Source organism: Melopsittacus undulatus, chromosome 7 (genome assembly GCF_012275295.1).
Source record: "Melopsittacus undulatus isolate bMelUnd1 chromosome 7, bMelUnd1.mat.Z, whole genome shotgun sequence".
Classification (NCBI taxonomy): Eukaryota; Metazoa; Chordata; class Aves; order Psittaciformes; family Psittaculidae; genus Melopsittacus; species Melopsittacus undulatus.
This window is the reverse complement of record NC_047533.1, coordinates 9,991,298-10,018,620: the sequence shown is the minus strand read 5'-3', so window position 1 is coordinate 10,018,620 and position 27,323 is coordinate 9,991,298. Positions and strand designations below refer to the sequence as shown.

Here is a 27,323-nt window from a genome sequence, read left to right as displayed (position 1 = left end):
AACTGGGAGGACCACCACATGAAACAGATCCTTTATGCAGAGCTTTTCTGATGCCTTCCAGCACAGAAAAGTGTCATTCTTCTACCAGCTTGCAACCTGTTGAACAACCTACGGATGGATTCAAAGATCTGATTGTAACTTTATACATAACAGATTACGTCCAAGAAACAGAGGGTAAAGCCTTTTATTAAACAGTTTACATCATTTATCTAGATAACTTTGTTATACATTTGTACTTAAACAAATTCAGGTTTTGGTTATTTTTCCTCACAAAGTTTCTTTTAGCTGCAGAAATCATTTATCACAACTAAGGAACCCATGAAGATGCTGCCAGTACTACAAAATAAAACGTATCTCTGAGTAACTAGGCACCAAAATTATCTATCTTAAAACACAGCTTTGCTTGAAACAACTGGAGAATTCAAAACATTCATTTTAAGAAGAAATACACTTCACATCGACACTTCCAAATGTACACATCTGACCTGGCTAAAGGTTCTCTGTATTAATAATAATGAAAATTAAAAGTTGTAATTTTCCATTCTTTATACAATGAGATTTTTTTTTATTGAATCATTTTCTGTCTTTTTTTGTTAACAAAGCTGAATCCACAGCCTCTCAGTAGCTATATATTATACTAGTTTCTTTGATTGTTCCCGTAACAATTCCACAGACCATGACAGCAAAGCCTGAGGTTTATGAGATCACCAAATCCTCAAGGAAAATGCTGAGCTGCTCCCCCAGCCATCCAGTTTAAAAATCTTTTAAGAGAAACCTTCTTTCTGAATTATCTAAACAGTTGAACAGCCTGTTAGTACAAAACCTAAGACATCTTCAAAACACTGTCAAATTGAAGAAACATTTAGGTATTTATCATGAAGGTGAAGTGTTTCTACTGCTGTCCTCAGGGCAAGGAGCAGCTCACAGTCTGCAGAAGGTCCTGACGCTATCAGCCTGAAATCAGGTGCTCTGGCTCCCAACATTATTCAGCGAGCTTTGTGCTCTCAGAAAGCATTGCATTAACCTTGCTGGAAGATTGCACATCAGATTCAGCAGAGCTCTGAAGCGTGGTCCTGATTTTATGCTCATGGAACATAAAAATATGTTTATATGTTTGGTTGAATCAAAACCTAAACCCCCCGTTTTTTCCCCAGAACTGGTTTGTTGTAGCTAGCTGAGGAACACCTTCACCTTGATCTACTGGTGTCTCTCAACCTGAAATTCAAGAGATCACTTCTGAGGGGAGGGAATTTCATTTCTAGCACTGGTTTGGAATTGCTAAGAATTACCATGACAGTAACCTATAATACAATATTTATGCCACCTTAATGAAACCATAAAACCCCCAAACCCTGCTTCAAAGGTTAACATTCATGTATTCAACTAGCTTTTCGAGGGGCTATTTTCTCGTTAATCCACTTTACGTAGTTTGTCACTCGTGTGTATACTCCAGGCTTGTTGACTCTGCCACAGCCGTCTCCCCAGCTGATAATCCCATAGAGGTACGAGATTTCATTTTCCTCACAGGCCAGAGGTCCACCAGAATCTCCCTGTGTTAAAAGTGAATAAAAAATTACCTAATGTGGTGAAAAGCAGTAGGAGAAAGGTCAGTTTGGGAAAGTCCTAAATTAAGAATGTTTGAATGTGAGATGTTAAAAGTAGATATGGAAGTAGTGGTCTACTGAAGTTTCATTATAAAATGGGTTTTCCTCAGACATACCTTTAATATAATAGGGGGTGGGGGTTGGGGGTGGTGGTGTTAATTCCACATAGAAAGAAAGTGTCAAAATATCAGATTTTGTTTAAAAACCTGAAATATGCTATAATTTTATGTGGCATATGGGGTTTCTTGCATCTGTTGAATGTGATGCTATCGAGCATTTACCTAGTCATTAAAACCATCAACTGAAAGGAAAATAAGACCAAATCAATGATGACACACTGCTCTGAGGTTGACTTTTACAGAAATGAAAGTCTTGGAAAAGAGAAGAAAAATGTGACTTGGTAAACAGTACTGGTGAAAGGAACCAGCATCCTACTTGCCTGAGGCTAAGGAGACATACATTTTTTCCTGTTTAAAAAGAAAACACATTGGGAGCACAGTAGGTAAGGAAATTATGTTGCCTTTATACTAGGGCATTTCTGTGGTAAATGAGGGACAACAAACAAAATCTTGCATCTGAGATCAGTTTACTTCTCAGAACTTGCTATTTCTCCACAGATCATCCTATTGATGGTAACTTTGGTATCTGGTGCACTGATTAAACAAAAAAGTTTCCAATAAAATATTTAAAAATAATCAAGCGGAACACATGAACCTTTTGCTGTTGCTTGGTCTTGAAGTATTCTAATACACAACAGATGGTTTATAATTTAATTTACCAAGCATACATTAAGAAAATTCAGAGGTCAGCTACGTTTGTTGTGACATTAGAGGTTTATGCTATTTGTCCTTAGACCACATTAAAATTCTGCCAACAGACTTGTCATCAAAAAAAATGAATTACTGATTCATTTATAATGATTTCTTATCATGAGCACTGTTCTTCAGCAACATCAGTGACTCTTCATCACTGTTTCTCAGACTTCACAACTCTCTCCAGACTACTTTTCTTGTGCAGCTCCTCTCTCCTTCCCTCTTCTTTCTTGCCTCTCACTCCTGATCAACTGTTTTTTCCAGGGCAGGGCGTAAGAATCAGGTACAGTGCTGTATCTTGTATATGTACTTTCTCAATAAGGCAAGGAACACTGGCCAAGGAAGGTATCCTCTAGTTCTCTGGTGAATATGAAGACTTGCAGCCAATAACTAGAATCAATTCCCAGCTCTGGTTTGGAAGCCTTGAGCCACTGCTGGCTGCTGCTATTTCACTCTTGAAATCTCTTTGGACATTTTTATGACCTCTATAGGGGTTCCAGCACGCAGCATACATTGTATTCTTTGCTTTACATAATCTCACTGCCATCTATCAGCTGTGTGCTGCCTGTTCCCACATTTATTTTAATAGAGAATAACCTTCAAAATGAACTCTAGGTAAAACCTTAAGGTTTATGCAAGGACTAATCTGATCCTTCATTTAAAAATAGTTTCATCTATCACCACAACAATTCTGAACTTTTATTGAGAGCCAAGGTGTGACATAATTCAAAAAGACATGCAAAGCAGTAAGAGCATGAGGTCATTCCATGCAGGACTAAAGTTGTGAAACACCGTTTCCAACTGACTGATACTCTAAACCATTACATCCCACCCACTGTACTAACCTCAGCCCCTTCCTCTCCAAATCCCACCACTGCTCTCCACCTCCTATCCAAGTACCCTTATTTCTGTTCAGGTAAGAGGCAGAAGCAGCTCAGGGATTTGGCTCCACACAGGTTCATGCTGGTTGGCCTGCCACAACTTCCCTGCCAGCTGGCCAGCAAACCATTGCCATCACACTGCAAGTTCAGCCAGGGGCTAAAGCAACTCACCCTCCAATGTGTAGCCATGACCTTTTATGAAGGTAGGAGGAATATAACACCCTGGAGGTCTTGCCCTTCTGTAGAACTTAATTGACACTTAACAGATTACAAACCAAAGACAGAAGCAAGGTGGTGCAGTCACATAAGTTATCTTTTCTTTAGGAACCTTTCTTTTCTTTGGGAGCACTTTAATGTCAAAAGTGAGCACTGTGTCACTGCAGCATTTCTGGCAATACTACAGATTTCTATTATCTGCAGAGAAAAATCACAGCATTACCTGACAAGCATCAGATTTCCTATCAAAGTAGCCAGCACAGAACATATTTTCACTGATTTCTGTTCCATAAATTTCAGGACTTCTGCACTTTTCCTCAGGAATAATTGGAATCAGTGTTTCTTGCAGGATATTTGAATAACCTGATACATCTTGAAAAAAATAACCCAGAGAGGAAAAGAAAGTCATTTTTCAGTGAATGTGAAGAGCATGACATGGAAACATACTGCACAACAGAACATATAAACACCCTTAGCACATCCCAGTTATATTGTGTGTTGAATCTCTTTAAATGATAATTATTTTTCTAATGATCAGATCACTTTCTGCTCCTTCAGTCAGACTCCATGCTCTTTAAAATAACTGTATTCCATGTCAAGTCATTAATCCACTTCATGTTCTCTCATTTTCTAGAGACTCATGAACAGCCTCCCAGAACTCCTGTCTTCTCCTCTTTCCAGATGTGATATTAAATCATCAACTTATTAAAAGTTCCATTACCTCTTTTTGCCTTTACAGTACACATTTAGATCAAGACAACATTTGCTCATACTAAATCTCTAACCAAAATTATGCAGCCAACTCCCCCATCTTTCTCATCTGTCTACATCAGTTTCTGCCATCTGCACATCGAACAACACAGCCAAGCAGGAGGTTCATAATCCTGAAATTCCTCACCTGGGTGGATAGGATGTAATTTTCCACCTTTCTCAAGCTGAATGGAAGCACTTCTTAGTCCAAAGTCTATCTGTCCCTCTCTTGTTTCCAAAGTTCATTACTAGTGAAGGTAAAGACCTCCTCCATTACAGACCTAGTATGTTGATTGTGTTTGGTTTGCAGGTTTTGGTATCTACCTTGAGAAACCAGAGGTACGATTCATTCAACTAACATGTCAAATCTTTGGACCTATAACTAAGCCACTTGCTCCCCTCCCAGTCCATGGAGATCTAGCTAGCTCATAGCTCATCTCATCCTAAAATAGACATAAACATTTGGTCGAGGGAACCACACTCCAAATTCCAAGAACTACAAAGGAAGTTCAGGATGACTATTTCAAATGCAAATGTTGTAAACATCTAAAGGTATGTACGAAGATTCACACCAGAAGTCTCTTGGAAAATATTTCACAAAACTATCAGTTATATAACGCATACTTCAGTATTATTTTTTAGTTGTGATTTTTTTACACAGACACCAACTCTCATTTTACTCACTCTCATGCCTGTGTCCCCATCCAGAAATCTGACATTTGAACTGATCAGGGAAAACAGTGCTACTTTCCGGCAAGCAGATGGGCTGAACAAACTGGGACTTGACAGCACAACGTTGGCCATTCTTCTTAAGCTTAATCAAAGCTGCAGAACAGAAAGTATAGGAGGAATAAAGTGATTGTTCCCTTTCTTTAATGGGATTGGCAGCAATGGGTCTCAGCTACAACTTTAATTATCCCCTAAGCCTCTCTTAATTAAGATATTTCAATCAAAGACAGACAGGCTCATCTCAACAGCACCTCATTTCACCACAAATTGAAGGCTGAAAGATTCAGCTACTCCCCTTGTGGGAATATTTATTTTCTGCTGTGCTCACTGAGCAGATTTTGCTTCACTGCCTTTGTAGAGAAGATAGAAAATACATATGTATCCTCCCACCTTAAAGTTAAATAACAGTGACATATCCACAACTTTCAGCTGAAATAAGTGGGATGTGCAAGTGCTCACTGCTTCTAAAAGTCTGGCCACCTGCCTAATTCCGATTTGATTTGAAAAATAATTACTGCAAGAGCTGGTGTGTTTAATGCTCTGCTATCAAGAAGTTCAGCAAAATTCAACCTCTTGAAAATTAAGGAATAGAAAAATCAGGGTATTTCAAAACCAAGCTTCTGAAAGCTACAAAGAGTTACGCAACCTGCACAACTTTTACTATCACTCCATGGGGCTGAAAACTGCAAATGCAGAGCTGTGCAGCATCATGAGCTTGGTACTGAAAGACATCAAAAATAGGAGAAAAGTTGGTTCCCCTGCAGCAAATTCCCCGTGTTTTGCTGTAGAGCAACAGAGGGGTCATTGCATTTAGTATAACAAGAGCAGCATGTTGGGTTTAGGCACACTAGGGAAAGAGGACAGCTATGAGATGAATACACCTATTAGTCTTATTTCTCTACTGACTACAATTTTTGGCCATTGTGGAACATGTAAAGAGCATCTCACAAGCTGAGAAGCCCACACAAACCATGCTCAAATACTCAATAGCTTTCTCTTCCTCACCTACCTCCTCTTCCCCACCAACTCTGCCTGCTCCCGAATTCCCTGAAATTCCCAGCAAACACTCATGTGGTAGTTGTTTCCTTTAGAAAAACATTTTCAGCAGGAAATAACTCTTCTGCTGTATCAGTAGAAACCATTGACAGGGCAGAACATGTCCCCACATCTTCCACTCACACTCCCCCACTTTCTACCGGCTTGTTTGTTTTTGCAATTGGGCTCATCTTAGGCACTCCATATTCAGCTGACCCTAGATGTGGATACTGCACATTAGTGAGGCATGCCAAATTTCAGTGTAATTTAAAAAGTTAGGAGATCTCAAGCAGAGTAATACTTCACATCCAGTTCGCCTCGTGGTACATTGTGACAGAGCTCCCACCAACACAGAATCTGAATGCCTTTTTGCTACAGAGTAAAAAATATTCATCACCCAGGAGCAAAAAAAGCCAGTACATGCTTCACCTAAAACATCCCCAATGCCATAGTCTCATAGACAAAGTGCTCACGCAGCTTGACACCCTGGGGTGATGTACCACCTTCCACAAGAGCAGATCAGAAAATAAGAAGCAAGTTGCTGATCTATTCTCATTCTGACTAATATTATAAGGTCAATCAGAAGGGCATTTAACTTTTGACTGATAAGACAGCTGATGTTTAAATCTCTCTCAGTATAAAATATGACTCTTAGTAACACAGATTTTCAGAGCAGATGGGGTTATTATATTCATCTAGTCAGATCCTCTATACAATACAGACAATAGAATTTTACCAAGTAATTCCTGCATCAAGCCCACAGTTTCTGGTTCAGCTGAAAAAATGCCTAATCGCACAAAGACTTGAAGTGATGATGAATCTGCCATGCATCTAGGTAAATTGCTCCAAAAGCTAATTATCATAATTAGTTAAAAATTGCAATTTATTTCTCATCTGAATTTGTCTTGCTTCCAGATGCTGTTATAACTCTGGTAGAACTAAGAGTCCCCTGCCCTTGAAAGCCTCTCCTAATAGCTATGATATGTTCTTGCCCATAGCCGGGGGTGGGGATTGGAACTAAATGATCTTTAAGGTCCCTTCCAACCCAAACTACTCTATGATTCTATGATTTTTCCACTGTGAAGGCAGTTTTTTGACAAATCAACTAAACTTAAAACAAGTCAAGTAAATAGAAAATAAAATTGTGGGACAAAAATACTCACCAATATCATGTTCAGTAGGGTTGAACACAGAATACTGAGGATGCAAGATGTATTTCTCTATTTCAAATGTTTGTGTTACATCAGTTGTTTTATTAAATATATGCTGACCCAGAACTACTGTAATAGTGGATTTTAGTGGACTGTAATAGAAAAGAGAAGAAACAGTTCTGTGATGAGCAAGACAAATGAAAACTATTTTCCAATGGCTGCATATCCCTTGAACTGTTATAACCTCAGTCCCCCATCACATCCAGTATTTGCCCTCTCATAATGCCTTGACCTGTTTCCCAGGCTTCCTACCTGTTGGGGCTAGGAAAAAGATGACTAATGCTACAGTGAGTCTCAAGCTCTGTGGGTCCAGATTAACCTAACTAAAGGTTGTTTCTTCATGACAGAAGGAAAAAGCAATCACAGGTTCTGTCAGCTGCTGTCTGGCTAAAAAATACCCTTGAGGGCTATAAACACTTCTTGTTCTAGAAACCTCCTGAGACAACTTTGGACAGATATTGCCAATATGTACAAAAATTACTGGGGAAGGATTGGGGACCAGAAGATGAGGCAGGGTGGATACCTCATTCCTCTGGGAAACCAAACCCTTAAAAATATCACAGGCATGTGTCAAGATTTCAAAAGCTCTTGCAAACTGACAACTCAGGAATATCTGGGCAGCTTCCACCTAAGAGCTATCACCACTTCTGCTCTGAGATTTGATTGATCTGTGTTAAATCTCCTGTCTAGAATAAGACTCATCTTGGTGGATAAAGGTTCCAACAGTACACTGATCTAATGAGGAAAAACACACTTGAAGGTGAATACAGTTTTTGCAATTCACACCATCTTTTTTAGCCATTGATTGTTTACCTTTAGAAGATCACAGTCCTTTCATATCTGGTGTCATAGGACAGAAAACTAGTAAGAACCAGTACAACAGTTGGGAAGCAAGGGACACTGGGGAATAATCAGGATGAAAACAGTAAATTCTCTAGCTTTGAAAGCAACGGAATTAAAGTTTCACTCTTGTTTTAGAACGAATTTACTTTGCGTGTGCATAAGTCTGAAATGAATTTAGTTGGCAAGTGTCTTGAACACTGGAGCTCTCATATGTTTTGTTCCCCAGTGCAGGAGTAGAAAATACCTGCTGTCATACGTCATACACAAATGTAGAGTGGTTAACATCATTGCAGCTGCCCTTGTTGTATTCCAGTGCATCAGCAGTGTCCATCAGATACAAAAGTACAAAAGAACTGTGGACTTTCCTCCAGTGCTGAGCACAAAGCAATGGTCAACAATAACGTACTTAGAGGAAAGTGATTCTGTCTAATTGCAGCACATTCAGCTGCCAGCTACCCTGCAACAGTCACTATAATTCTTTAAAAAAAAGGAAAATACAAAGTTTATTATTTTACAACTGGAAAACAAGAGGACAATAAAACTTTCTTCAGTCTATATGAAAGGCCAGGATTTTCTCAGTGTTCTTGCAGTGGCAAACCAGCCCCCTCATAAATCAGATTTTGGGGCCTGTAAAACAGAGTAGAAGTGCTTCCCAGAACACTACTTAGAAGAGATTTTCAAGGCACTGAATGCTTCTACTATGACTTACAGATGGTTCATTCAGGGAAAATAAAAAATGAAACAGGAGGGGGTACAGAAAAGGAAACAAAACAAAACGAAAAAGAAGTTATCTGCACAGGTATCTATTGTCTCCTAGCGGAAACCAGTTGAAACTGTGGCTAACAGAGGTACTAAACGTAAGAAAGAGTGCAAATTACAATGCAGCAATTATGGAAAATCTGTATGTACCAAACCACCAGCTGGAAGTGGGTGGAAATGTCCTGAATAGCTGCCAAAGTTAGTAGCTATTTCACAACATTTGAAAAACAAATGCGTTGTGGCTCGAGATCCAAATGCTTCAGTACAGCATTCACAATGGTATTATTAGCTCTACAAGCTATCAGCGTATGAATTCTGGCACAAGGTTTTCTGTTTCTCTTGGCTCTTTACTATGCAAAGGAACAACGGGTATGAAATGATGTAATGTTTTTTCTCATCTATGTGATTATACGGAAATCGGGAAAACTGTTCAGCAATTGTATAAAGTCCAATATTTAGAACGAAGTAAGAGCATCCTGTGGTCAATACTCTCTCCAGTGTCTCACATGAGACCAAAGAGAAAATAAATAAAAAAAAAACCCCACAAAATGCCTCTCAAGGAAATCAGCCTCAAAGATTTAACAGTTCAGTTCTTCCCTTTGGCTTTTTGTAAAGTTCAGCCCACTCTATTTGTGTCAACCAACAGTAATTTATTGTCTCTAATAAATCAGTGCTTGGCCATCACAGCCAGAGCAGTGAGCAGTCATCTCTGTTATATCTCAAAGCAGGTATAAAGACACAAAAAAGTAACTGAGAAGAGAGTTAGATATATTCCCCTGCAGACTCCTGCACTTGCAAGATCCAATTCTATGTCCTGCTCTCCATTACCTTGTTCCATCAGCCAGGTCATTTAGTTACTTTGAGACTCCTTAAGGAGCAAGACATGGGCTTATGAGATAATAGGACTCCAAGCTATTTGCTAGCTCATAAATGGCAACTAAATAGTCAGAAACTCTTTTTGAAGCATTGGTCTTTTATAATCTCATCTTCTTTCTTACTTGTTTCTGTTTGGGTTTGTTGTGAGTCACAAGCAGACCCTGAGGAGGAGAGGACCTACTGTCGTGCTAATGGGTGAGTTTACCTGTTAGCAAAGCAGTGTGCTGCTGACACAACCCAGCAAGTTTGAATAAGGCTTCCACCGCAGAAACTGTCTCCAATATATATAGCTGCTGCCCAGGGATGAGATCCAGGCAGGGAAGAAGATCCTCCAACAATCCTAGGTCTCACAAAACTTCTTTTCTTGTGTCTTCTCCCGCATGGTCTTCTGGTAACTGCAAAACTATCTACATTGTCTGGAACTAGTGGCTTCCTTTCCCTGCTTGCTGAGATATAAAGGGATATGGCATCAGACTATAAATCCTTGTGATTTCTAAGGACTGGAAATTCTATAAGCATCTTAAAATGGGAGGTTTGTTAAATTATCATTAAACATTCACATATAACTGAATCTCATTCATGCAACTTGCAAGACTGAAAGCTATGTCTATTCCCAAGACTGGCTATGCATGTACTGGAGTAAATCAAATGCTGTGAATGTTCCCAGACACTGTTTCATTTACCAGTAGATATGCAACCTTCACTACCCAAGGAGGCACAAGAGAATGCATCGTACATCACATCTTTATTTGTCGATTCTGCAATGAGCTTTGCCATTGCAATAGCAAAGACTAGGACACTTGTGTTAGTATTATCTGCTGAATACATTAGAACCAAATAAGGAAAATAAAAGGATGTACTTTATAAACTTCTGTTTCAGATTACAACTATGTTCTGAAAGTCAGCTACAACATTAGCAATGACTAAATAATAATTTAGGGAAGAGCAGAATCCTCAGGTTTTGGAATTAAACACTATGCCTCTTTATGGCTTCAGGCTCCAGTCCTTCAGTTTTCTTACAGAGGCCCATTAACTTCTCTGGGCCTGTAATTCCCTGAGTGATGACAATTTGTACCAAAGCATCATTTATTTCTGTGGTCTTGCATGTTCTATCAGAAAGGTTAGTGATACTGTGATGATTGTGACTGAAGGCAATAGTGTGACACCACCATTATTTCAGGACAAAAATCACAGCTCAAAAAAATGCGAAAGAAACCTGTTGTTGCCATTTGATTTAATGCAAGCAATAAAATATTCAACACTCCTGGAAACAGTAGAACGTTCGAAATTATACAGTGGAAGCTTGTTCTAGTACCAATTAACCCTTCTTCATGCGTTGATAGCATGGGTTTTAAGAGAGCTTTTACATACCACAAGATGGAATATCACAATACTCCCAAGACAAACTGTTGTCCTTCATGATGTAGCACCATGGCTTCTCATCATCATCTGGATTTCTAATTAATTCAGGGAGAAAGTAAATTACAAGCATTAAACACAGCATTGTTCCAAGCTTCACAGAGGCTTTCTGCTTTTTCCTCTTGCACCATGCAGAGGACTGACAGGACTCTCAGGTTCTGAGCCACCTGATGAAGCTGGTAACCCCCAGATGCAGCCTTTCAGTAGAGTTCATCATGCTTACAGGCAACCCAGTCTACAGTTCTCTAGGACCTGAAGTACAGACACATGACTAAACACCTGTAAAATTTGCCTACAAGTATTTGGATGCATGAACATGTTCACATGGTTTAAATACAGCCCACACTGAAGTGTTTTAACAGATAGCAGCTCAGCTATTTTCAGGACTAAATCCCATGGGAGAGGTTCCTTTTTTAGGTGATTTTATTAAGCAAGGAAATTCCAACACAGGTAGATTCATAGAAAATCTATCACAAGAATAGCTAGCACAAACGAATTTGGGAAGCTCAGGTTCCTATTCCCTGGAGAGTCTGAGGAAATGAAAATATTGTGTTCCTCAAAAAGAAAAAGAAATAAAAGGAATATCAGTTTAGCCCTTTGTTGCCTTGGTATTAAACAAGTTTTGGGTTAATTTTAGTATACTTTCTCCCTGGTACAGCCTAATTGTCTTTATCAATGCCGTATAAGTAACCATAAATTTGTCCAGTTTACTCCTCCAAGAATATAGGCAAACTTTGAAGATGCAGAAAGATGTTCAGTGGAGCAAGAAAAATAGACAAGGCGCTTCAGGGCTCCAGATAAACAGTAATTCTAATTTCAGCTGGATTTATCAGAAGCACTGTCTATTATTGTAAGGTTCTTCAATATATATTTTTTTTAATATAACTGCTTTTCAGAAAAAGATTAAAGCCCTTTCAAATTCTCAGAACTGAAGCAGCACCACAGGTTGAGTCATCTTCCGCCAACAATGTTTCTAAATTAGACTGTTTGAAGAAGAAGATATCTGCAGGATTATATAGTGCAGCAGAGATATCCCCAGGAATTATAACAAGCTGACAAAAAAAGTGAAAAGCTTTTTTCTCAGCTCTGCAGAACATGAACACATCAGCTCCTACACCATTTTGTTCTCTGCATTTCAAATCTGCAAGTGAATATTGTGCTTAAATGATGCAAATCAAAGGGATCAAGTTTTATCAAAGCATAATATATGTGCCTGGTAAATTGCCATACTGTGCTGGGACACTATGAATCTCATGCCTAAGTGCTTGGATCAGGACCAAGCCTTGGAAAAGAAGCCGACCTAGGTTAAGGGAGGGTGCAGGAACTGCTTATTTTCATTTTGTGTTAGAAGGAGTAGAAGAGCTACTTTCAGCATGCATACATGCTTTTTTTCATCAAACAAACTAGGAAGTGCAGTACTGATTTTCCTGAAATACTGGCCTAACTTCCACACAGGGGAAAAAGAATAAAACAGGGGAAAAAGAATAAAATACATAAATAGAAAAAAACATACCACCCCACAACACCAAAATCGACATGAACCAGTAATTTAAGGAGAATCATCCAAAGTTTGCTGTTCCCAGCATTTGCTCATGTCCATGATTCTATCTAAACTGGAGCATTTCCTTTATTTGTGGATACACATTGAAGACCTCAGAGACGGGGGAACATAAAGTCACTGAGGAGAAAGCACAAACCTACCTACCACAAGCTATTTTCATTACAGCTGAACAGAAAACTTCATCAGAAATGCAGTTTATTGATACGTGGTTCAATCAAAATTGAAACTGTCGAATCTTATTTGGCAATAGTTTTGTTTTGGAAGAAAACCAGGAAAGAATTTTGACATCCCCTTTCAACATTACTGAAATGAAGTGCTTTGATTTTTCATTTTCAAATAACTGTAACTTTTGAAAATGTTTTCGTTTATGTTACTTGTTTCACAATATCAGAATTAGAAATAAAAGGTTAGCTGTTTCAATTTGGCTACCGCATTACTTGTCCTTTTGCAAAGTCATTTATGAACAATTTCAAAGGTTTTGCACTATGGTCTTGTTTGAGAAAAATAAAATAAAAATACCAGGGGAAAAAAGAAATAAAAGACCTGGAATTTCCAACATTATTTTGTATGTGAGCTTCTCTTGAAACACCCTTGATTTAGCCTATCTACCAGATCTTATATTCTGTACAATTGCATCCCTTGCGTCAGGCTAAGTCTAGCTTTTCTGAGACAGGGATAACACCTGCTTTGGGATTCCTGCCCTTCTTTCTTCCACAATGCATCCATCTCTTGATTTACAAACACAGGGCAAAGAAGAACTTTTCTCACCTGCAATAAGAGAATGGCCCCAAGCCAAGTTGTACTGCTTTCTCAACACTGTCAACATGAAGCTCTTGGTACAGCAAGTCTGAATTCCAAGGCAAGCAGCTGTGTCCAGAAATGGTTGTCTTTGCTGTACCTCTGTACTCTGTGCCATTGCCAACATAGCACCGCTGGTTGGGTACTGGCAAAATAAAAGACGTCAGGAATCAATGCAAATTGCATGTTAAATAATTATTTAACAGCTGAAGTCCCATATGAGAGCCAGTGGGCCCAATTCTTTGCAGTGCCTTTCACCTTTCACAGGAACTGAATGCAACAAATGAGCATTTTTTTTTAATTGAAAAAGAATCCTGTTTAAAACTGGTAGTGAGTTAGCCTTGTTTAACACATGCACAAATAGCTATTCAACAGGCAGAAATTTAAACCTAAAATTTGTACTGCGTATGGGAGATTTTAGTCAGCAATCTGCAGCACAGTCAGCAATATGGCTGGGGTTCCTCCTGTCTAATTTTAGACACAACTGAGCTCATCACTGGAGACTCCTTCTTTAGTCAATTAAGAGAAACAGGCATTTCTAGCACCAAGCTGATCCAGCCTGCTTTAAGTGACTTTTTTAAGGTGAGATGAATGGTGCCATACAGTCTTGAACATTGACTGAAATCTCCACTGACAATAAAGGGAGCTTAAGTCAACTAGCTCAGAGACATAGAGTCATAGAATCATAGAATAGTTAGGGCTGGAAAGGACCTTAAGATCATCCAGTTCCAACCCCCCTGCCATGGGCAGGGACACCTCACACTAAACCATGTCACCCAAGGCTTCATCCAACCTGGCCTTGAACACTGCCAGGTATAGAGCATTCACAACCTCCCTGGGCAACCCATTCCAGTGCCTTTCAGCAAAGAATTTCTTCCTTATATCCAATCTAAACCTCTGCTGTTTAAGTTTGAACCCATTACCCCTTGTCCTATCACTACAGTCTCTAATAGAGTCCCTCACCAGCTGTTGCAAAATAATTAAAATCATCCTGCCTTTCCAGCAAGTGCTTAAAAAGCCTGATTTTGAAAAATACTTCTTTTTATGGCCTCATACATACCCGTATACATACATATATATACACTGTGCCCATGTATGTTATATACATGTAACTACATATTGCACATACATCAATTTTGTAAAAAAACCCTTCAATAGTAGATTGAATTTTCTTATTTAAAACACATTTATTTTTTTACCTGCACATGGGTTATTTCTTCAAATAGGTCTGACACATACATATTCTATGACCCGTATACCCAGCTGCCAAGGTCTATCAATGGCACATACCAGCATTATGGCTGAAAAACATATGAGGATGCATTTCTATACCAATAGCTACACTAAGCAGAAAGTCTACACCTCAAAACACAGCTCAAAGTATCCCAAAGGAAACACAAAACCATCTAATGTGCAAAGAGGATTAATTGTGACTTGAGCTTCAGAGGGCTTCTTATCCCAGCCATGTCAGTGTGAGTTATCCTTGACATCTGCAAGACTGGTGGAATCTTCTTCTAAACTTATAAACATGCTTAAATATATAACATCATGATATTGCCTGACTGTTGAAAAACACTCTGTGAGGATGATCTATCACACTACAGAGTGTGGACAGCTATTGCCAAAGATCTGTTTACTTTGACAGGAGACACATGAACTGGGCATAGAACTAGCATTAAAATAGTGAATCACAGTGCTGAATTGCTGATGTCAATTATTTTTTGAAGTTATTAGTGTATTAACAGACCTCAAAATCACAAGAAAGCATAGGAGGAGGTCCTATTTGGGACCTAGAGGTCAAGAAGTTTGATGCAAGTCCTTCCGTGTGAGTTAGCATACAAATACATAGCAAAATTTGCTTTCTTGCTTGTCCTGGCAGACACTTGCGAGATGATGAGACAGCATTTTCTCCCACTTGCACCTGGAATCAAATTCTTTTTATTTCAGTAACTATGAATATAACATTAAATCAAACTCGTATTTTAGCAACCATAACCTAGGAGCTCCCAGAAAATTGTCTATCATTTGTATCCCTAGCAATAGTAACCATTTCTTGGCAACCCTACCGTTTATTTTTTGGGCAAGCTGCAAGTTATGCTGCTTTGTTTGCCTGAAACAGTGTCACAAAAATACCATTATCATGCTGTATGCTAAATTATTTCAATTATCCTTCAAAGTGCCAGGTGCTATTTTTATTTGTACTGTATTTATTACATTCAGAAATGATTTAGAGTTGACTACTTTTATGAGGATGAAACAAGAAATTCTGTTTTGGTGCAGAACTAGGGCCATATTTCGCAATACTCATGGTTTGGACATCTTGCAGATGGTGTTTACAAGTGCTCATCCTTGTTAGGCTTAGAATCCAATACATTTCTGCTTTATCAGGTCTGCCAGTCATTGCTAAAGCTGCCAAAAGATATTAGCTGGAAGAATTTGGCCACTTTCTAAATCATCCCTCATGTTCTCCTTCTGTAACTAAGAAGTTTAGATTACATGTTGCCCTTGTTGAGAGGAATGGTAATATCTCTCAGACAATTCTTTTTTCTTTACAGTTTTATAAGGAAAATTTGGGGCACAGGAGTAAAGTGACTTAAACTCGTATCTTGTGGAGAAGCATCTAAGTTAACACAGTTGTTTCATTAGTAGCTTTCCATTGATCTGTTCTCCACTCCAGCAAGCTGTATTTGACTGGTTTGCAGTAAAAACACAGTACCCGCATCACCACTCATTAAAAGGCATTGTATGCATCTAAGACCATTGAGAAGTACGTGCAAAGCTGAAAAAATCACCTATAGACCAGGAGAAACAGTTTTCCAAAAGAATCTCTGCAACTAATTCAGCCATACAGATCTTTTGCTTCTAATACTCTTTTCTGCTGCAGCACTAAAAAAAACTCTTTTTCCTTCTTTGTCAGAAATGATGTGTAGGTGGTCTGCTTTCAGCAGTTCTTGAGGGATTGCTCTGACTGGGAATTGTTCTTTCCCAATCCTTTATAGCTTGTGCAACTTCTCCTAACTCTGAAACATATTTATTTTCCTATGTGGAAGAAAGGAATGGACAGCATAATATAAGCATTTTTCCTGTTCATTCGCTTCCCTCTGGTACTGCCAACCACTATGTTGAGTAGAAATAACCTAAACTTTCAGGTGATGGAAGTTTTGATGTAAACACAGATTCAAGTTAATCTGCAGACCTATGTTACTGTCACCACTGTACATTTCTTCTCAGGCAAAAAAGAAAAAAAAAAAGAAAAATGTTTAAAACTGGAAATAATTTTTAAATCCAAAAGTTTAAAATAGTTCACATAAAACATTCTGGTTGTGTTGGGATGGCATATTTTATCTGCATGTCACACCAATTCTTTACCTTTTTCATTTTTCAGTAAAAAGCAGTTTCAGGTCTTAAAATTAAAAGCAACCTGAAATAGCAGTTATCCAACCAGTTCTAATTACTAACTTCCTGAGAACACTTCACAAGACTTTTTGTCAGCAGATCTTGCTTCAAAGTTCTGTAGTTATGTACTTGAACATTTTTAGGAGTTTCTTTTGGAAGCCTTTCTGTAGAAAACGATGCACTTTCCTCTTCTGCAAGGGCAGCTAACTACTGGTCTGAGCTGGCAATAAATGCATGACAGAGGTACCCTCCAGTATTCGTAGAGATTGCTATTACAGGCATCACACTCCATCAGATAAAACACTGAAAAAAACACAGGTGTTCCAAAAGCAATAAGGTAAATATTCCTATGCACAATGAAATGAACCACACAGAGAGCTTTAAAGGCTATCCACATTAACCTAGCACTGCACCCCAAGGAAGATTTGATTTAACTTTCATGGGCTCTCTTTGCCACTGAAAATCTCTGTAAAGATCTAGGAAGGTGGCCAGGTGTGCACTGACCGCACTGAAGAAAGCAGTTGCCATCTCTTTCAGTCTTTGATGATGGAAATACGTAGTCTCAATGAGCAGAGCCAGGAGATTGCATGGCAGCAGCCCCAGGACTGGACTGTTACAGGCTTGAAACAAATACCTTCAAATTTTCACACACTAATACATGTTTGTGAAAGCAAGAATAACGGCATGCACCTTAGCTTTCAGGGTCTGAAAATTAATGAACATAAACCACAACTGAAGAATAAAGGAGGCTATAGATCTATTTACCTATGTTTCTATATAATTCAGTAATACATCTGTGATGTTTATCTAGATTTCAATATTCCTGATTGGACTTATGATTTACTACGACAGGAGATAATGTGTGTCACTAATTTACAACAAATAATTTATTCAAATAGCTGTGCTGTCTCCTGGTTTTTTGAATAACAATTAAACCTCTGGACTGACAGCACCTAACCCTGAAACAAATCCCTGCTGACACTGTGGCCTGACTGTGAAACACATAAACAATCTGTCAGAGACAGAAAACAGGCAGAAATGAGGAGAAATTGGGATCCATTTGTAATGAATTAAATTTAATAGAAATTAGCCATAGAAAATATGACTGGATTTCAGACTGTAAAAATAAAGTGATTTATATAACACAAAAGTTTTCCCTAAGTTGCATCCTAATATAAGGATAGAACACTCCATTCACTGAAACTAGAATATTTTTAATATATTTCTTCTTCAAAGTAACTTTCTACACTTGTTCTTGCAAGTACTTAAATCATCTGAGGTAAAAATTAAGAGATTTATGTTTCTTACAAAAGTTGAGCTACAAATCTACTTTTTGGGTAAGTTAAATTCCTCCATATAGTGTTTTAAACCTGGAACTCTATGAAATCCGCCAGTATTTTCTTATATCTTAGAAAAGAAATATCTTAGATAAGAGGAACAACTGGCTCTTTTTCCATTTCATCTTTCTATTGATTATCTTCAATGCTTGCACAATAGTTATGATTGCCTAGTCATATATGCAATCAAATAGGCAAGTATATAGAGCTGAAAGGAGTAATGTATTTAGGAAATAAGTTGCCAATTGGTAGGAGAAAGAAATTCCGGCAGCAACAAGCAAATCCCAGTGCTATATTATTTTGACAGAAAAACAACCTGTTTCATGGACTACCTTACAGGAATTCCAAGAGTATCAGGGTAATTCATAGTGAAAGCTTTTGTTCTTTTGAATAAACTTGTAGGTCCTTATGTGTTAAGAGTATGACTCACAATAAGTCTCTAGACAGGAAAAGAAACAGGCTGTATAGCAATTCATTTTGGTGAAGGATGAGCAGTTGCTCTATAGAGAGCCAGTAAAGAGAAGAGTCTCTGAAGCACATGAAGCACCCAGCATGGGCTGGTGGGAGAAAGGCAATGGGAGAGACAAACAATGTAATGGAGACTTTAGCATTAATCCAAGGGGTGAGCTAAAAGCCTGTGAGCTGCTTAACAATTTCTATCACATTGTACTTTTAACCACCTTCCTAACTGACAACTGTACAGCAGATTAGGGTTGTGTGGATCAAGAGATGTGAGTGCCCTCACATTTCAAGTGACGTGCCCCCTATAAAATATAATTAACTGACACCACTTTCATGACTCAAATAAAAAAAGACTTTTATGGTTTTGAATTAACCAGCATCCAATGACTAGCACTGATGCCAAGTCAGGCATTCTATCATTACAGTAAGTACTAAGCAGCTTCTTCATATGAGTATCTGCTAATATTAATTGTGTTAGTTTATAGTAGGATTAAAACAAAGACTTGTTTTCTAAAAAACACACCACTATAGAAACACAGAAGGCAACACAGAAAGCTTAGGGTCCACCAACATCTAGACATCTAGAAAGAAAAAACATTTACTTATAAAAATAAGGAAGTCCTTTGTTGGTGTTGCACTTGCTGCTATCTCTTTCCAAAGAAATTTTTGACAGTTCCTTGGAATTTGCCTTGTCACTCAGTCCTTACAGAGCTAATCCTTGCTCTATGCCATACTGCTAACAGTATAGCCCAGTGGCTTTCTCTTCTCTAGTCCACACTTGCCAAGACATCAAATGTAAATGACTAATCCATATCCTCCACTCAAATGGTGCTTCCTACGTTTGCGTTTTTCTTTGTATCAGCCAAAGTTTTTATTATGAATCCTAACTCTATAAGGAAACCTGGGGGATCAGAGTAGCCTCTCCATTATTGCACACCTCCATAAATGACACCTTATAATTATCTTCTTGTGAAGCCACGTTTACTGCTAGTTTCCTGTTCACCATCAGCTATATTGGCACTTGGTGCAATGAATCAGAGGTGGGTTCTTAGTTGATAATGCCATGCTCCCTCACTCCTTCATCTTCCAGTCCCTCCTACCTTTTATCATTGTAGGCAATAGTTTACCAGACCTAGTTTTTCTCCATATAACTTCAGCACTATTTGAATTATTACGAAATAATTCAAAGTGTGATGAAAATCCAACCCACCACTACTATTTCTGCAGCAGTGCCCAAGGCCTTCTATAAATTATCTTTGCCTTATTAACTCTTGCCCTCCCCTCATGCAACCTCCCAGAGGACCTGTGAAACTTTACCCCAGCAAAACACATAATCACCTCTCCAAGCCACATCAAAGTGTAATGATGTTTTTCTACCTGCTGACTCTGACCTTGTTATTACACCTCACCCAGTTTCTCCTTTTTTTTCTCCTCTGGGATCCTAGAAAATAAAGAATCAAACACTAACCCAAAAGCATTCTAGTAGATTACAGATAAATTTGGTAAACAAACCAAATAGCAAAGACTCATTATCTTCTTTTGTCTCCTTCAGAAGAAAAAAACTTAAAGCTTTCCCTCCAGCCTCCAGAGCTGAATTTCCTTTACTGAAGTACCTACATTAGCAGAAAACTGCAAACACCTTATTTCAGTAAAACAACCACTAAAAGAGTGGGTTTGCTGTCTTTTTCTCTTCTTTTATTACCTCAAACTCCCCCAGTTTAACCCCCAAAGATTTGGCCTAGAGGGTTTTTTCCCTGTATGTAGTTATATATTCAGCTATTCTGTCATCTTCCTTTTCTAAAAATCTTCAACCTATTTCTGACATACAACACCACATCTCCTTATGTAACCATAAGCCTTCCACAATTAGCATTCCAACTCATACTTTCTTTAAAGCTATTGTACCCCTCTAATTCAAACACTAGAAAACATAAAGAGCTTTTAAAAATTACTTCAACAACTTCAGACTTCATCATGACCAAAACACTAGCAAAAACATCATTGTTACCAAAACTTTAATCCAAAGAAAAGTAGAAACATATTATCCTCCATGTAGTCCTCCCAATGCTCCCAAATCTATCCTTTACTGGAACGCACAACCACAGTGATACAAACCCAAACAGGCTTTCCATGCACCGCTTTCTTTTCATTCATCAAAGCATCAAAATTTGCCATAACTCATCTATTCCACTTATTTAGTGTGTTACATGGCTACCTAAATATTTCATATAATAAATATAATAAATATCACATGTAATATAAAAAATATTACATGGCTATCTTATTTTCACAAATAGTACTACAAGAACACAGCCTGAACTGTTGCTGAGTCCTAACACAGCAAATGGGCCAGAAATAAATCCCAGCTAGCCATAAAAGACAATGTACCACTCAATGATTAAGGTAATTCTAGACCCTAAAAACCCAGGTGAAAGTTAAAAACCCATTGCAATAAGTAGCGTTAAACCCCACCTCAGTTATCCACATGTGACTACAAACTATTCCTCTGATCAACAGTAACATAACCAAGCCACCTACAGAGACTAAACACTTCAGAAGAGCTTTGCAAATAATTAAACAGAATGAAGATTCCCCACTAACATACCCTTCAGTAAATCAGGAATAAACGTAAAAACATATATGAGACTCCCAAATTTACTGCTACCCCACACACAAAACCTGTAACAAAGCAATGTTAAGGAGAAGGAAGTGCTTTTACCCAGGAAATGGGGCAAAATATATATTTGCTTCTACCTGCATATCAGCTAAGGCCAGTAGTGTGGATGCAGTGCTGGGGTTTCAATCACAGAAACCTAAAGCACCAATCCCTTAATAAAAAGTCTACAACTCCTTCCTTCACCCTCTAATTCCCTGTAACATCTCCATAAATTCATATTATAATGAATTATCTGTCCTCTGGCCAAATAGCTCCTCCTCTTCCTTTAGCTGTGTGTGCTCTACATTCACCCAGCATCTCTATCGTGACTCCTATCTATTCAATGAAACATAAAATGTTGGAGTGATTTTACAATTACATGTTTATAACTGGTTTTCACAAGTTATCACCTCCAGTGAAGCTAAATACTTCTGAAGTTAAACATATCCCAGAAAATTCCCTCTTCACTCCACCTGCCTATACCAGCTTGTGCCAGAGATAAAATATCACCCTCACATCATTCTGAGGTATCACTTCTTCCCCACATCTATCACTGATGAAGTGACTGGGTCTGGGCAATTTTTATAACATCTCTGTACAATGAGACCACTATTGATACTCATGATTGGATAATCAATGATCAATCTTCACCTAAAGCCTGGATCCAGATGTCAATCAGAAAGATCTCTGCCTCCGAAGTCAATGCAACTACTCTCTTAATAAAAAATCCTTATTCCTGAAAATAAGTGTATATTTCAGGGCAATTTTTATGAATTAAACTTAATTTGAAATGGATTTTTGAACAATCTTAAATATCATTGTTTGGGAACAAATTTGTTGGTGGTGTATCTGATTTCCTTTGGAACTGTACTTTACTGAAATCTTATGCATATAAACTGTGTTAGAACTTTTAAAATGGCAGTTCTTTCTTTAGTACTGAAGGTTGCTTCTTTAAGGGCTAGAAAATAATGTGTTACCACAAAGAATAGAAATCTATATTAGAAACTGTCTTTTGTATATCAATCTCCTTTTTATAGATATCTCCTATGTTACTTTTATCACCTCCCATATTTTTTTAAGTCAGCTCATCATTTGCCAGTAGCTGCATGGCCATTATGATAATGGCTTGGCAATATATATACATATATATATATATAATGATTGTTTGCAAGAGAATTTGAAGATCACTGAAAAGATGATTTTTGAGTACTGACAGGGACCCTGTAGCCCAAAAAAAAGGAACAATGGACAGATAAATAGGTAGCTGTAAAATCACAAAAGTTATGATTATTCTCTGTTACTCACTGTTCAGAGGGGGGGAAATGAAATTATCAGGCAGTAGGTTTTCAGCTAACAATAGAAAATACTGTTTCTCATCACATCTATTTAAATTCTGGAACTTCTTGACATGGCATGCTGTGAAAGGGAAAAGTATGAAGGAGTTCTAAAGAGTTTATACAAATTCATGGGAAACAGGTAAAGGTCTATCAAATAGGATGGTCCAGCCACGTGCTAAGAAAATTCTCACCCCAGAAAAGGTTTTCCTAGTTATTTCCTGCTAACTATGTTACCTTACTGTAGACTCTACAAAGTAGAAGCCATCCTCTGCTTTGCCAGTGCCAGTCACAATAATACTTAGAACTGACCCAGGATGGCACTTCATTTATTAATATTGGGGGTGGGGTGAGAGGGTGACATCAAGATAAATTAGCTAGTTTTCCAATAGAAACACATGAATACTGGTTATTCTTTGTAGAAGTCAAGGGCAGGAGACATTGGGGAGACCTCAAATATCACAGCCCAATAATATTTCAGGGTACTCACTGTTTATTGATTTTTTCTTTATTTAACCGAAAAGAAGACATTTTTTGCATCCCAATTTGGGTTGCCTCCATAAATGAATAATTTAGAATAAAGTACATTTTGAAGGCACTATAACTTGCTCTGTATTAAGCACTATAAGCATACACTATTCAGACTAAATGGTAACCTCACAATTCAGTCCTGTTAGACAAGGGAAACTATACAAGGCTGTGAAAAAGGAAAAGAAAGAAAAAAGCCAGCTGTGCTCACAGCATCAGATTGAAGGTTTGGAGAAAAAATTAATCCAATATATATTTAAAAATCATTTCTGTGTGCTCTCAGAGCACAAGTTCTGGATGCTTGCACCAGAAAGCCATGGCCCTAGTGTGAAGATGCCATCATGTCTACAGGCTCCAGCACCAATTCATTTGAGTTAATTTAGAATTACTAAATCCTGGCAAAGAGGCTTTTTTTCATTTTTAAACTCATTTGCAAGGCCCTGACACATACACACAATCCTCCAGTTCCCGTTTTGTGTGGGGGTGTTAGGCAGCTGAGTGCAGATGGATTGTAAGCATCTAGAGCCATTTGTTTAGCAAATCAAATGTGTGCTTGATTATTTTCAAGTAATCAAAGAGCACCTGCTTATTTCTTGTTCTCAGCTAGTCAGACAGAAACCAGTATTACAGCTATAGCACTGTCATCCAGATATTTATAATCCAGGCCATGCTGGGTGAACGTTTATGCACATTTTGGGCATGGGAAGCTGATAACGAAATAGGAGTAGGAAAAGCAGTTTCATGTGAAGATGAGCAGCACACAGTTCTCCCCAGGACACCAGGTCTGGGGAGATCAGCCCCTCACCCACATCCATGCAGCAGTATTCACAAAGCCTGAGACAAAGACAACTAGAGCACAAAAATCCAGATATCACTACAATATTGCTCCTTACAAAGGACTTACGAGAATCACAAACCCATTTTGCACAACTCATCTGATACCTGGTGAGTGAAGGTTCAAGACCAGTTCATATGTCATTTAATTTGCCAGTTCTGCTATTTGTTATTCCAGGTGTACTGCTGGTCTTCCAAATAATTTCCATCCCCAGTTTAAATAGCTGGCTACAGCATGTCAACTATCAGAATAAGAAAAAAGAATACCAGATGCCAATTCCATTGTTCATTACAATGATTTTTCAACCCACCATCCACTCAGAACAACTAGGTGACCACGTAGCTACTGGGAACTTTGTCTTCAATTTTGCTGAGCCCTGGGATTTATACACTCAGAAAGACATTGCCAGTAAGTTGATAGGATCAAAGACTGATATGACTAAAAGTTTATTGTAATTTATGCCTAAAACCTGCTGTATTTGAAAAGCAGCCACTGATATAACTTGAGGATTTAGAATACAATTAAGCTTTACAAGCAGATTTAACCTCTGCAGTGAGAAATGTTAAGTCTTCTGGAGGAAAACTATATCAAAAACTATGTTGCGTCTAACAAGAAACAACACAGAACTAACCTGTGGGCATCAAAAACCAGATTTCTCTGCCTTGATCCACCAGTTCCACTAAAAATATTTAGGTAAACTGTACTGGGCTAAAGATGCTGTTAATTTAAAGCAGCAGATAACTCAAACAAAGGGGGTACACTTTTAGTCTACTTTGCACAATAATCTAGTTCTACCAAATATAGTCAACTGCCAGGTTTTGTCAGAGTATAAATCCCTACTTTGTGAAGGGTTGCATAGAGTGGGGAAGTGTTTGCAGTAGAGTACGGCTCTGAGACTGACACTGCAAAATGGAACTATGAGCTTATTTTATGGGCATGAGTAATTGGATTAAGAATCCTGTGTTTAATTTTCCATGGAGCCAAGGATATGAACAAGTATTTTTAGAATCGGGGTGTTGGTGGTGAAGAGCGTGTTATGTTTTACACTGGAGGACTGCATTAATCACTTGTTCTGTGTGACTCTTCAGTTACTACAAGAAATGTCTGCAAAGGCAGAATACAACACACAGGCCAAACCCACTCAGATGAAACCTCCACATTCTCTGCCCAACAGTGGGTTGTTATACTTACCAATATTACAATACTTTCCTGCAAAATTTCCTTTGCAATCACATACTGTTTTCCCACTGAGGATAACCATTTTACATTCTCCACCATTCAGGCAAGGATCATGAACGCAACCTACAAGCAGAAACCAAAGGTCAAACCAAAGTACAAGTTATTCAGGAGAATCAGTCCCTTCTAACTCACTTTAGTACACCTTCTCCATGGACATGCATTTTGGGGAAGTTTTTCCTTTTTTACTCATCTCAGACATATACCTGATGTAAAATAAAGGAAACTGCTGATTTCTTCCCACTGAGGTCTGTCTCATTGTTTTCACTCTTATTGGATAATGTCAGCCTAGCTATTGAAAAATATTATCAATGAACAATAGGTAAAATGGGGGTGGTGATTATTATTACTAGTGGTGATGGTGATGGCATTAGCACTTCTTTCTGTACAGAGGGTTCTGCCAATTCCAACTTTGCCATTGAGCTGCATTAAAATTCATAGTAATGCATCTAGTAGGGAGCTCAGTTAAATATTTAGGATCTGTGACTGGGGCGTATTAAGTCCTACTAGATTTCCCAAGTCTCCCATGGACTCCCTAAAAAAGCCAGGTACTCTCCAAAATAAAGCTTCGTAAAGACTTGTAGAAAGCCACCAGCTCTCCGTGCTTTAATTTCCAGTTCTGTAAGGTGGAAATAAAAGCATCTATCTATTTCAAAGGACTTTTATGAACCTTACTTGGTACTGTAAGTTACTTGAGAAGTTAACAGTCAGCCAGACTGAACAGCACAATAGCCATACCAGAGCACATATATAGGTGAGACACGTGGTTTACTTATCATAATCTCTCCTTCCAAAAGGGAGGTGCTGTGCTGGCTTCGTCAGGAAAGTGACAACCCAAAGCACATGCCCTGCAGCTATCTGGCCAGCTAAGCTGGGCACCTCACAGCCCCAAAACAAGGAGGAGGCTTCACAACATAAGCATCACCCAGCCAGTGATGGGGATGCTGGGACAAAATTCATGGGAACTCTGGGGCTGTTGCAGGGCACGTGGGATCCTGGAGGCTGGTAGAGTTCACATGCTGGCAACTCTGGAGTGGGATAGGATTGGGAAGAAAACCCAGAGGTGAAACTGCAATATGAAGCAATTGTAGGTGTGCAGGGAAGGGTAGAGGAGGGTGTGCCTCCCAGGCACGTTACAGGTTTGGAGGAGAAATTTTACCACTTCAACTATGTAATCTATTGCCTAGTTTTACGTAAGACAGATCAGGATTGCATCCCTCTCAAAGAAAACACTGACATATGTCCCTAAATATAATGCATTAATGCATATAATTCCTTGCTCAAATAAAAATGGACACACTGAAGTGGTTTCCTGGGTTGGCATTACTGCTCACACATGGAAAGAAAAGCTGAAACATTCTCTTTCAGGGAGAGTACATGAACTGCAAAAGCAGTATTCTTGTCCTTTATCCCCACTCCAAGCAGGCCAATAGCTGTAACAGATAATAGTGCCTTACTTTTGTGTTCAGCACTCATACATTCGATCTGACCATCCACACACATGCACTGCTCCACAGCTCCTTGTTGGACTCTTGACCAGCTCATGCCCACATCAAAGAACTCGTAGAGACTGTTGTCAAAACATTTATCTGAAACACAGTTTAAAAACAACACAAGCATTCTGAGGTTATTTCTTACAAGTAATGGCACCACAATCTCTTATCATTCCCTGTTCATTCTTCAATCTTTTTTCTTCTGTTGAGCAGATATATGTTTGTTGATAGGGCTGCTAAGAAAGCCAGCCTTCATAGTGTGAAGGTGCTAAAACATTGTAGCAGCAGCTCCAGGACCTTAAGGCAGAGGTAGGTTTCTCCTAAAGCGCTACGAGCATGACAGCATCACCATTACTTAAGTCCTTCTGAAAGTTCATTCAGCAAATACAAAAGCTCAAATCAGTGGTATATACCTGTGTCTGTCCCACTTTACTGCACCATCTGAGATCATGGGCTGTTCTACAGACAGTAGATCACCAGGACTGAAAAGGCCTTCATTGCTTATTACTGGGAGACAAGTTTAGAGCTACAGGGAATGTGGTTTAGTAGTGG

At 38.5% G+C, this 27,323-nt stretch overlaps 1 protein-coding gene across 1 annotated transcript in view; it reads right to left on the bottom strand.

The window, feature by feature from the left end:
* Nucleotides 1-1,078: 1,078 nt before the first annotated feature.
* The window catches only part of HGFAC (HGF activator), a 42,199-nt gene continuing 15,954 nt past the window's right edge, over nucleotides 1,079-27,323 (bottom strand). The window contains exons 6-14 of the mRNA XM_005148571.3: nucleotides 26,736-26,867; nucleotides 25,234-25,344; nucleotides 13,465-13,639; nucleotides 11,088-11,173; nucleotides 9,922-10,162; nucleotides 7,191-7,330; nucleotides 4,948-5,088; nucleotides 3,737-3,885; nucleotides 1,079-1,550 (exon numbers count right to left, since the gene is read on the bottom strand). Coding sequence (XP_005148628.2) covers nucleotides 1,380-1,550; nucleotides 3,737-3,885; nucleotides 4,948-5,088; nucleotides 7,191-7,330; nucleotides 9,922-10,162; nucleotides 11,088-11,173; nucleotides 13,465-13,639; nucleotides 25,234-25,344; nucleotides 26,736-26,867 — 1,346 coding nt within the window. The 3' untranslated portion in view covers nucleotides 1,079-1,379. The remainder of the gene's footprint in view (nucleotides 1,551-3,736; nucleotides 3,886-4,947; nucleotides 5,089-7,190; nucleotides 7,331-9,921; nucleotides 10,163-11,087; nucleotides 11,174-13,464; nucleotides 13,640-25,233; nucleotides 25,345-26,735; nucleotides 26,868-27,323) is intronic.